General features: G+C 32.2%; 1 protein-coding gene across 1 annotated transcript; it reads right to left on the minus strand.

Moving 5' to 3' along the window:
- Positions 1 to 269: 269 nt before the first annotated feature.
- LOC143917626 (antichymotrypsin-2-like) lies at positions 270 to 5,114 on the minus strand. The gene is made up of 10 exons (XM_077439208.1): positions 5,097 to 5,114; positions 3,921 to 3,930; positions 2,782 to 2,882; positions 2,557 to 2,700; positions 2,278 to 2,487; positions 1,221 to 1,319; positions 993 to 1,133; positions 696 to 902; positions 483 to 627; positions 270 to 391 (listed from the first exon to the last, which is right to left on the minus strand). The coding sequence occupies exons 1-10, from the start codon at positions 5,112 to 5,114 to the stop codon at positions 270 to 272; spliced, it is 1,197 nt and encodes a 398-aa protein (XP_077295334.1).
- Between the last annotated feature and the right edge of the window lie 6,738 nt (positions 5,115 to 11,852).

Genomic DNA, 11,852 nt, shown 5'->3' on the forward strand with positions numbered 1-11,852 from the left:
GCGTGATCAGTGATCGATTCTGAGTACGAAAAAGCCAAAATCTCGAGTTCAAATTTTTGCATGATCACAAAACTTCATCTATTATTATTACGTACATACGTACATAGATTAAGTAAAAACATTGAATCGTGAATTGTAAATAAATGATACATTTAATAATACACATATGTAGGTATGTACAAATGTATTGTAAATACGGGTATTTTAGTTTGCAGTACATTGTATGTTCATTTTAAAGCAGTTGTATTTATCGCTCAAGAAAATTTAATTTAAGCCCCAATATATTTTCCACAGAAAATGATATCATATTTATTTATCAGCATATAGAAGAACGGCCGATCAGCTTCGAAACTTATTTCCTGCACCGCTGAGTTGGGAGCTACTGAGATTCCTGAAATGAAAATTATATTTTAATGTCTTATCAATATTTTGCTTTGATACAGACCTTTTATCATTGAAATCATCAATATACGAGTATGTACCTGTGATGGCAGCCGCTTTGGTACCTTGTTCATCGACTTCAATAAAAGCTTTTTGTTTAGCATCTGATACGGATATTTGCTCGTGGCTTTTCAATAAATGGTATAAATCTGCCTTTTGATCGTCGAAAAGCAATTTTATTCCGAGCTAAAATAACAAAGTCGCATCACATACGAATGACGATGAATCAAGTGATCGTTGTGACATACACATACTTCTGGTAAAATATTTGACAGATCAATGGTCGTTTCAATCTTGAATTTAGGAATCATGAGATTGATATGAGCTCTTTGCATCCTTTGTAAAACATCAGTAATGTTAGCACCGTAAATATTCGCTTCTAAGGCTGCGAGTCCATCAATTTTGTAAGGTAAAATTATTGCTAAATATGTATCGATGTCTCTATAAGGTAACGACAAAATCTGAAGTTCAAAAATGGGAAATAATAATAATGACCCCGTCATAAAATCTATATTAAAATGGTGCATAGCTTAAATCGTCTCAATTATTACATTAGCGTCCCATTCCGGTAGATCGGCGTATGGAAAATAGTCAGATTTAAACATCATATCAACATCAATCTGTTCAATTTTATTTTTATTGAATTTTCTTTTTTGTACGCGGCTTTTATCGAACGGGAATCTCCAATTACCCTAAAATTAATCAAAAGGTTATATACACATATACAAATATGTTATGTTATGTTTTGTAAATAAATAAAAATATATTCTCCTTAATACCTGGAAGTAAATTGCGTTCAACAAAACCACACGAGTGTCTGAATTCAATGCATTTGAAGATACGATATCCTTAATTTTATTATTAGTCTTAATTTTAACCTTTCAACAAAAACAAGCGATGAAATACAATATAAAGAAAATATAACTTAACTAGTGTTGTGTCCTTAGATTTTCAACGGGTGGCTTCGGAAAGGAATTGATACACGAATCAAAATAAAGTTTAGGTTATATAATATATAAATATAGTGTAAGGTACGTAATTTATAGGCGCGCGCGCGTATTATTGCGCCATTCACCCGTTCGAAATTATTAGTGAATGTGTGTGTGTGTCTTCGTGGATGTGTGTATGTGTGCACCCTCCCGCGCAGCGCATCCAACGCTGACGTCACCCTCAATATCAGAACCACATGTCGGACTCTCAGGTCCCCACTTCCCCGCTTCCCCGCATCTCCTCGACACGATTGGTCATCACGCCACATCCCGATGCATAACGTAAACTCCTGGTATTCTAAATTTTGTTTTTTTTAAATCTCCATACTTGTCTACGCGTCCGCCACATACATACCCACAAAAATAACTAAAAAACTACCCACAAAAATACCCACAAAAATACCCACAAAAATACCCATAAACATACCCACAAATATACATATGTATATACATCACGTTCGTTTTTAACTATATTACTAGTGTTGTGCCTGATGAAATATCATCGCATGGGTGTTGGTCAATTGAGTTATTAAATTAAAAGAAATGCGTCGGCCCTGTGTTCAATCCTCACGTGGTCGATTTTTTTTCAAATACCTGAGAATTAGCACCGTCTATAAGCCTAGAGGAAACATTGGTAGCAAACAGTGAACAAGAGTTTTTCTTTTGTTATTATATTCGTACGTTTTTTGGCATTGTTTCAGCTGTACGATATGTATTTCGAATCGAAACGACTATTATATTACGGCGAGCGTTATCTTACACAGACACACAGATTCGCGATATTATATATATGATTGATTCTGTATTTAAAAATTAAAATAAAATCTATTATATTGATAAAATTTACCCATTCATTAATAGTCCTGGCAGCTCGTTCATTGTTGGAAAAATCGATGTTTTCAACATCAGAAGAAAAATTGTCTACAGCAACAGATTTGAATGCTGGAGTTAATTCAAATGCAGCACCGTCTTTCACGTAAACTTTATTGGCAATGTTTAAAACTACTTCTTGAATTGTTTTGAGCCTACTAGTTGTCGATTGGAAAGTAGATATTAACTGAAATAGAGCAATGAGTGCTAAAAACATTAAAACGAATTTTGTGATAATATTTTAGAAATTGTTTACTGTTTCCGAGTCGGGTAAATGAAGAGCATCGTTTATTTCCTTTTGAGTGTCACCACGGGCGCCTATGGACATAAGTCCAAGAATAATTTCAATTGAAAGTGGAGATACTATCAAGTTCTTGTCAGGAGATTTAATTGAGGCGGCCTTCGCACAAAAAAAAATAGATAAAGAAAAATATTAATAATTAATGCATAGTAATGCTTTAATTAATTTTATAATAAATACTTTGTAGAATTCCAACGAAAATTGATTTATTGCATTTGTAGTATGATTCGCTTCTGTTAGCGTTGATGCAACAGATAAAATCAGGAAGAAAAATACAAAAACTGGAAAATAAAAAGAGTTATTAGAAACAAAATAAAACTTGGAATAAAATTAGTTTAGTTCAATATATCAGACAGACAAAAGTACAATTTTTTTTTTACAAAAATGTTTTTGTAAATATTTATACTGTTACAGAATTTAGAATTTAAATATTTGTATTATTACAGAAGTCAGATATTTTCTTCATAATGGTGTAATTAGTTTGCATTTTGTTCACAACTGATAAAAAGTCATCGAGCAATAGTATATACACACATATGTACATACATTGATATTGAACTAAATCAGTGTTTCTCAAACTTGTTCAACCTGTGGCCCAAAAAGCGCCCTCATTTTTTTCTTATTCAATTTTTAAAAACAATCTTATTTAAAATATCTTGTTATATGAATAAAAAATGTGTTAATAATTATATAAAATTCACCGCATATTTAATTAGTATTCAAAGCTAACGTTTTTCATTAGAATTTTAGGAAAAGTTTTCCTAATGCTAAATATGTATGTATTTATTAGATTAATACATTAGGCTGGAGCGAAAAGTGCAAATTTTGAATTTGCATCGATAGACCCAGTTGAAAACTTTCGTCGTATAAGGGAACTTTAAATTACACTGTTCGACACGAAAAATGGTTCAGAGACGAGATATGACTTTGGGATAAATCCCAAGTGAAAATACGTACTTTGACATTTGATTTGAACTGGACGACTATTTAGAGAGATTTGAAAGCTGAAAAGTACTACAAATGAAAGATAAAATACCCAACTATAGATTCCAATATTTATTTTGAGCAGGAAATTGACAGATTTTGAGACATCGACCGAACAACACCAAGATATAGAAAAATCGCGCGATTTAAAAAACACATATTTGTATGTATATCCGAATATCGAGCCAATCAACATTTTTTATTACCAGATTCGTGTTCGTGTTCGTGTTCAATATCTATAAGAAAAGTCATATATCGTCTCTGAACCAAAAAAGAAGGTGTTATAGGTGTTCTTTTTTTAAGTTTTTGAATTCAATGATCTCCCAAACCGCAACCTGAATCAGACTGAATTTTTTTATTTGTAATAAAAATTATAAATTTTATAACCGTATAAATTTTTAAATATTTTTACCTCAACCGGAAGTAGTATTTTTACTCTAAAGAATCATGGTTTTTAATTTTTTTCCTCAGAAACCTTTTACATAGTTTATTGAACTGAAATTTCATATCTAGAAATGTAATCTTAACATCAAATTATATATAAAATTTGGTGAGCACCCGTCATCCGGAAGTGACAGTTTAATCTTGTTTGTTTTTTCTTCCACTATTTCAACCTCTTAAACATATGTGCTCCTCACGAGAATTCAAGTATAATCCTTGTATCAATATGAAGAAAATAAAGAATAAAATTATAAATCTAATAAACCGAAAGTAGAATTTTTTCCTCTTAGAAAAAGTCAAAAATGTTGTGACCACACCATTTCTTCCACACCCCTGAACGCATTAAGCTGAAAATTTATATTTGTATTCTTTATGTACTTACTTAGAGTTGATCACAATTCGTAAACCGGAAGTAATAATTTATTTTTATTTTTCTTCAAATTCAACCGTTTTTTACTTACATATTTCTCTTTCCTCTTGAAATTTTAATATTCATAGACGAATAATTGACCGATCGAATCAAATTCAAATCACATAATCGAATAATAAATATCGCAGAACAAAACAAACTCAACGCTAATGCGACTAATTAATTATATGTTCCGTACTATACTAAATCAATTTGTTTTAATGGTATTAAATATTTTATCGCTATTTAATTTATCTGTTATTTGATTCAACCGAATACAACTATCTACATACATATGTACATTTTTTTTAAATTTGCGTAATAACCCAATTCTTGTTTTTCCATAAAAACGAGCACATAATTAAATGTCCAAAATAACTGTTCGTCAGCGGTGGTTTATCATACATTGAAAATAAGCGCACGCTTGGGGCCCCGAATCTTGGGGGGCCCTAATGGACTAATAGTCCGCATTTTAAAAAAAATCAGCGAAGATCGAGATGCTGAATGTGAGATCACCATTGCCAAATTAAATTCACTTTAGAAACTCATTGTGTAGTCTTTCTAGATATCATATCCTAGTGTAAAGAGGTTTGATTAATGCGAATACTTAAATCCAAAACTTCCCATTTCAATGAATTGAGAACAAAACAAAAAGATCGACCGATTCGTACAACGACATGTCAGTCACAAGCTCAAATGTCACAATGACAGTTGAGCCTGATGCATTTGGTCATAACAAGCATATTGATTTATCACTATTATAATATAAATATTTTAACATTCATTATATAAACTATTAGTGAAGTAAAAATATATATGAGAGATAATGAGAACCTATAGTGCAAATTGATATAGTGTGAAAAAGAAAAAGTTATAGGCGTTTAAACAATTAAAATCTAAAAAAAGGAGAGGGTGTCGGAAAGGCAATATATAAGGCTACTTACCATAAGACGTCAAAAGTGTAGCATTTCCAAACGTGTCTATTACGATTATTTTTCACCATCGAACCATCAAAATCAATTGAAATTTCCATCGTTGATCAAACCGCGCAAAATGGCAAAGTTTCAAAACGATCGGAAGATTGTATGAATTTCAACTCAATCGTTTGCGAAGTGAAACATAAAAGAATATAGAGTGAAAAAAGGAAAAATTATAGGCGTTTAAACAATCAAAATCTGACATAGCAAGATGGTGGTGAAAAGGGGAAAAAAACCATCGGAACAGTGTGAACAAATCCGGCAACGTAGATAAATACGGCAAATAGACGTCACCGAGAACGATATATATTTTTTTTGATTTTTAAATGCTTTTTATTATTACTAAATTATGTTCACAATACATCGTATATCTATTTTAATAGCTACTGATGGGTTTGGTGCATCCGCTCTAAAATCGCCAGATTAACAGAACGCCAGCTTTGAACCTTATTGTCGTTTTCTCGAATGATAGATTGCACATCAGATGACGAGTAACCTTTCGATGTGCACAGATGCAATTATTAAAATTGAGTTGGATCTTTCTGGCGAGTTTAATAGGGCAAGATTCGGAACTTATCGAATCTTGCCTTATTAAACTCGCGTGAAAGATCCAACTCAATTTTGATAATTATCATTTTAATAATTGCATCTGTGCACATCGAAAGGTTACCCGTCATCTGATGTGCAATCTATCATTCGAGAAGACGAGAATTGCATTTAAAGCAGCCGTCCGTTAATCTGTCTTTCAATTTGTCTGGCGATTTTAGAGCGGATGCACCGCATCCCTACTGATCTACCGATCGACCGAAAGCAAGAACGACAATGGAGTATTTTCAAACGAGTCTATTACGATTATTTTTCACCATCGTACTGGCGGATTTGATTTCCTCATGTATTGATGACCAAACCGAGCAACATGGCAAAGTTTAAAAACGATCGGTAAGTACCCAAATTTCGTCAGACGAAAAAATCGAAAGCGAAGTATGAAGAGGCTAGTAAAAAACATAACAAACCCATAGTAACTTTTGCAATAGATTTTCATTAAGGCGACCACTGCGCTTGGCCAAGTGCAATTCGACCATACAAATGTACATATATGGACGCAATTTATAAACCCTTTCATGTCCGACAACGCAACTCGATAATGAATGGTTCGCGGTAAGTAATGGATGGAACAATTTCATAATGAAACGCGATTAATCACTTTAGTGTATTTGGGTGAATGTGTCGAGTGTGCTTCATGAATCGCGATGTTCCCCACATTGTTCTCCCGGAATGTGTAAAGCTGGGGTCCTGTATTCCTAAGCGACCGTTACAAATGCGACAACATCCACTTACGAGCGCTTATCTTCCGGTTTGCCAGACCAAAAAGGCCGACTTCTCCTCGAAATGGACGTGTGTTGATAACGAAGGACTTATCTCGACGAGGTTAATGGAAAATGTTCTCGTTTCACCACGCTTAGCGGTACTGCAATTGCGATCATCATCGTATTGATACATATCATTATACATACATATGTAGTGTGCATTGGCCTAGTCATTTTTCGAGATTTCAAAATCATTAATATATAACACGATAAAAACAAATTTTATATAAAGCAAAAAATATAATAACTCAAATCGTTAGAGACGTTTTTAAAATTTAATTTAAATAATACCAATTGACCAAATGAAAGAATTTGATTTTGATTTTTTAATGCTTTTTATTATTACGAAATTATGTTCACAATATATCTTATATCTATAGTAATAGCTACTGATCTACTAATCATTTTCTATTTTACAATTTTAATTTAATTTTGTTAGTAATCATAGTGTAACGTACGCCGCGGATTAAGCGAATAGAATCCCAGAGACTGTGTGACCGTTCAAAGATTATCTGTAACGGATATCTGTTAACGGATTAACTAAATGCATACCGTGCGACTGGTATAAGTGGGTTTTAAGGATTAGCGACTAGCTAAGTGCATGAAACAATGATTGCACTTCTCATACCGTGGGAATACATATCCGAATACGTGACTATACAGTAGGTAAACAGATTAGACGTCCTGAGAGATCTATCCCTTATAAGGCGGTACGGGGTATTCTGGACGGAGCACTGGCAATACGTATATCTCCTGAATCATCAATAAATGCTGTGATGCGACTGTTGGCCTTTTACTTGGATCTCCACCCACCCCTACGCAGCAATAGTATTATATTATTCTAATGTTAATGTACAGCATAATAGAATAAGCTTATTGTAAAAAACTAAATGTATGTAAGCTTATTGTAAATCATATTAACAATTAGATACAACATAACTTCTTATTGAATACTTATCTCGCAGATAAAACTCCGTGAAGAGATATATGTACTTTTAGCCGTGAAATGTCAGATCTGACATATTTGGCCAAAAATCGATATATATATCGTGTATTACATTACATGAAGCTAGACGCCAAATTTGAAATTTATATATACATATGAGAGTTAAAACTATAAATATTTAAATATTAGAGATAACGAGAACCTATAGAGCAAATTTTATAAAATATAGAGTGAATTATAGGCGTTTAAACAATTAAAATCTGAAATGGCCATATCAAGGCGAAAAGGTTGAAGATAGATTATGGTAGCTTGCTGTACCGTCATAGACGTCACCGTACCCGAGATTCTGGATATTTGATACGCATTGTATACGATATTTTATCTCCAACGTAATGGCAGACGATACATTAACGTATATTGATGACCAAAATGAGCAATATGGCAAAGTATGAAAACGATCGGACAAGAGATAAGAGATATAAAAAATGACCATTAACACGAAAACCATGTGAACTGTATAAGAGGTAAGTAAAAAACCTATTTCAAATCTTATAAATGCTCATAATACATATAATACATAATATTGATTAAAGACTCTCTAAAGTCGATGACCTAAAGCAGATTGTGTTTATACCTGAAGGGTATAGACATTTTGTTGTAATCACCGAGACTCTTCATAAGTGTGTTAGTTAGTATGAAAAAATAGAAGAATATGTATGATACATATAAAAAGAGAAGGTTCAAGACCGAGCTTTAAATGATCTTTCTGGGATTGTTTTTTCGGTCATACCGAAATACTTAAAATAAAAATAAACCAAGGATTTCAAATTGCAAGTTGCTATTACATAAGTTTGTTTTCTTATAAGTTGCATAATAAAATGAATGATACAATTAAGAAAATAATGCAGAAGTTGCAAAACAGAGTTATGCAAAGTATTCTAAATGTTAATTTATATATGTATGTACTAGAAGAAAATTCATGGTGAATGAATTGAATTGGATTAATATTGGGTATATTCTGAATGTACGTACATATGTTGGTATTTATTTATAAGCTAGATAAGAATATGTTACCTAAATATTTTAATAAGTATTTTTTAAGATGATTAAATATAAATAATTATGGTACTAGGGGTATTATTAAGTTAGTAAAGAAAAACATATTATATTAAGATGTTGTTAATTATTATACAATACGCTAGCAGATGAAATTTGGAAAATAAACAAGACTGATTCATAAAATGATTCCTGTTAGCCCTAAAACAACACCTCCATATGAATAAATGGTTAAGTATAGTTTATTTTATTTTTTTATTTTTAATCGTAACATATAAATATATATATATATATATATATATATATATATATATATATATATATATATATATATATATATATATATGGATAGGTATGTATGTGTACATTGTTATTTGCTATAAAAATTAGCTATAGAGCTACTTCTTAAGTAAATAAATAAAATTAACAAATAACTAATATATTATATATTATACATATATGTACATATAGTACGTAATAGATCAAATATTATAAAACTTTACGTGAAATAGTAGAGCATTCAATGAGAAAATGTAATTGGTCCATCAGGAAAATTTCCTATATGGCAGGCATGTAACGATAGATACATGTATTTATTTTAAAAACTTTAAAAAAAGGTTTTAATACGTATGTACCTACATACGTGCTGAAATTATTCAATTTAGAAATAAACCGAATATCGCTTTAAGCTCTGCATAAATCGTACTAAAATTTTTCAATAATACAATCGAAAGCTTTTAAGAATGAAAATTGAATGAAACTGGCAGGAAAGTTGAATTATTTTTTTGATTTGAATGGATTCCTTACACGCGGTTCTCTCAAATTCCTCGCTGATCCTTTAAAAAGCTCAACTCCCCGAGAGAGAAAAAAGGGGGTTAAGCCCCTAAAGAGGGGGGGGGAGGGGGAGAGTTTGTGCACGGTCTTTCTTTCGACCTCGAATCACTTGGAGCGAGAACTTTCGCTAAAAGCTCTCTCTCTCTCTCACGGAATGTGGGCTAGCGCCGCCATATTACTGTGTAATGCGTATAAATAAATGTGAAATGCGAGAAATATTTCAAATTCTCCACCATAGAGATATCACCCTCATCTGAATCGTTCTGAAATCTTACGCCGACATTTTTCATGTAAACATCAAACGAGTTCACTGCGGGAAAAATCGATTTTTTCCCGAAAAATTCGAAACGGTCATAAGTATGCATTTTCCAGGGAAATATTTTGTTGTAGTCGATTGTTGAATACGAGAGAGGTCAGCTGCTTTGAATGTGTGGGTCAGATACTGTGGAGGAGCTGTAACGATCGATTTTCCACTTTCATTTTCCCATCCTCCACGTTTTCAACCGGAATTTCCACGGTCGAATGTCCATTTGCAACAGCCATGTTGGAAACGGAGGTAGAAACTTCGCTAAAAGCCGATTCTAAATAGACAAATTCATATATACACACTGATACATACTTTTACAAAAACCAACAATGCACAACATATTTTTTCATAGTATTGTATCAACCATCAGCATAGATAGATGGAAAGCGTGCAATGCTTTCAACTGAGTGATCACGGGTTCAATCCCTGACCCGAAGCTGCTGGCCAAACCTTGGATATATGACTCCAGGTCGATCGTTTCCTATCAGAGTTTACCAATTAATCCGATTTCATTGAAACGGTTCCAACAAATTGACAAAATTCAAGTTTTCAGCATCTTGAATATTATATGCTGCAAGATATTTTTTTCAAATGTATCCATAGATACCTCTGTGATGCTTTATAAATTGGCCATTTAGGCATTCGGGCTTAACTGTCAGGCCTTCTGCTATGTAAATACACACATACATCTATATACATATGTATTAAATAAATAAATATTATTTACATAGGGGAAGCAGTTGAGAAATATTTTTATTCGGATCATATTGCGAATATGCAAATAAGTGGAAATAAATAATGAAATAGCGAAGCACTAGCTTTTGGATGAATGAACACATGTACGTAGTTCACAAATCAAATTTTCTATTGTTAGGAAACATTCAGAATATAAATATATGTAACTTCGATTGATTTTCATATAAAATATAGTCACGTATACAAATAAACTTTCACAGATATTTGAAAATTTACATATGTTTTTTTCAAATTGAAACTGTAAGAACGCAATTTGAAACAATTTGAAGAATTTACCTATACTATTTAAAAATCCCCCATATAACCCTTCGCAACTATTTTTAAGTTTCAAAAGAAGTATTTAAATTTGAAATAAAGAAAAGGAATTTAAATGAACAGTTGGTTGAAAGATCACCCATTCGATTTTCGAATTAAATTCCAAATTAAGAGGGCTGGACAGCAGCGCTTTGTCCATACAAACGTACTATACTTCTCCCTTTCTCAATTATGGCACTAGAGAAATTATTTTTTAATATGCTATGGATATCTACCATTGGGGTGCATCTATTGTTTTATTTTTTTGATTAATTATTTTTTATAGGAGCTAGGAGCCGCCAAACATCTATAAAATCGCCTCTTTTTTACACCCACGAAACGAGTCCAGCGTGCTTATTTAACGGTCGATTAAAAAAAAAATACGCCGATAGATGCACAGAAAGTATCTTTCTCATACCGATGATGAAATTTTTTTTAAAAATTGGTCCAGTTTTGGAGGAAAAAATAGGAGAATACGAAACCTCGATTTTGTCAATTTAAAATACGTTTATTCTGGTCGAAGCACAACTGTCGCATTGACTCAATATATAAATATATATTTATATATATCGTCGCATTCACTCAATATATACATACACTCAATATATATATCGAAGAAAGGAACGGTAACAAAATTAAGGTTTCGGGTGTACAGCCCTCTTAACGTAGAAGAATGCCAAAAACATTGGACGAACTTAGAAAATTATGCGTACATTTTACCAAGCAGTATATTTTATATTAATAATAATTATCCTTTACGATTAAAGTAATGTTATAGAATACTTAACATCATATGTGAAAATCCATATCATTTTGGGCACACAATACGTTATGGAAATGGGTCAAAAGCGGACCGAAGCCGATTAAGTCAACAACTTTT

Source organism: Arctopsyche grandis, chromosome 1, assembly GCF_051622035.1.
Source record: "Arctopsyche grandis isolate Sample6627 chromosome 1, ASM5162203v2, whole genome shotgun sequence".
NCBI classification, from domain to species: Eukaryota; Metazoa; Arthropoda; class Insecta; order Trichoptera; family Hydropsychidae; genus Arctopsyche; species Arctopsyche grandis.

What these genes read in the sequence shown, in the direction of transcription:
- LOC143917626 (XM_077439208.1), bottom strand. An exon ending in TGAACGCAATTTACTTCCAG is followed by an intron (nt 1,134 to 1,220) that starts GTATTAAGGAGA and finishes GATTAATTTTAG; the next exon opens with GGTAATTGGAGATTCCCGTT. An exon ending in TACCGGAATGGGACGCTAAT is followed by an intron (nt 903 to 992) that starts GTAATAATTGAG and finishes TTTGAACTTCAG; the next exon opens with ATTTTGTCGTTACCTTATAG.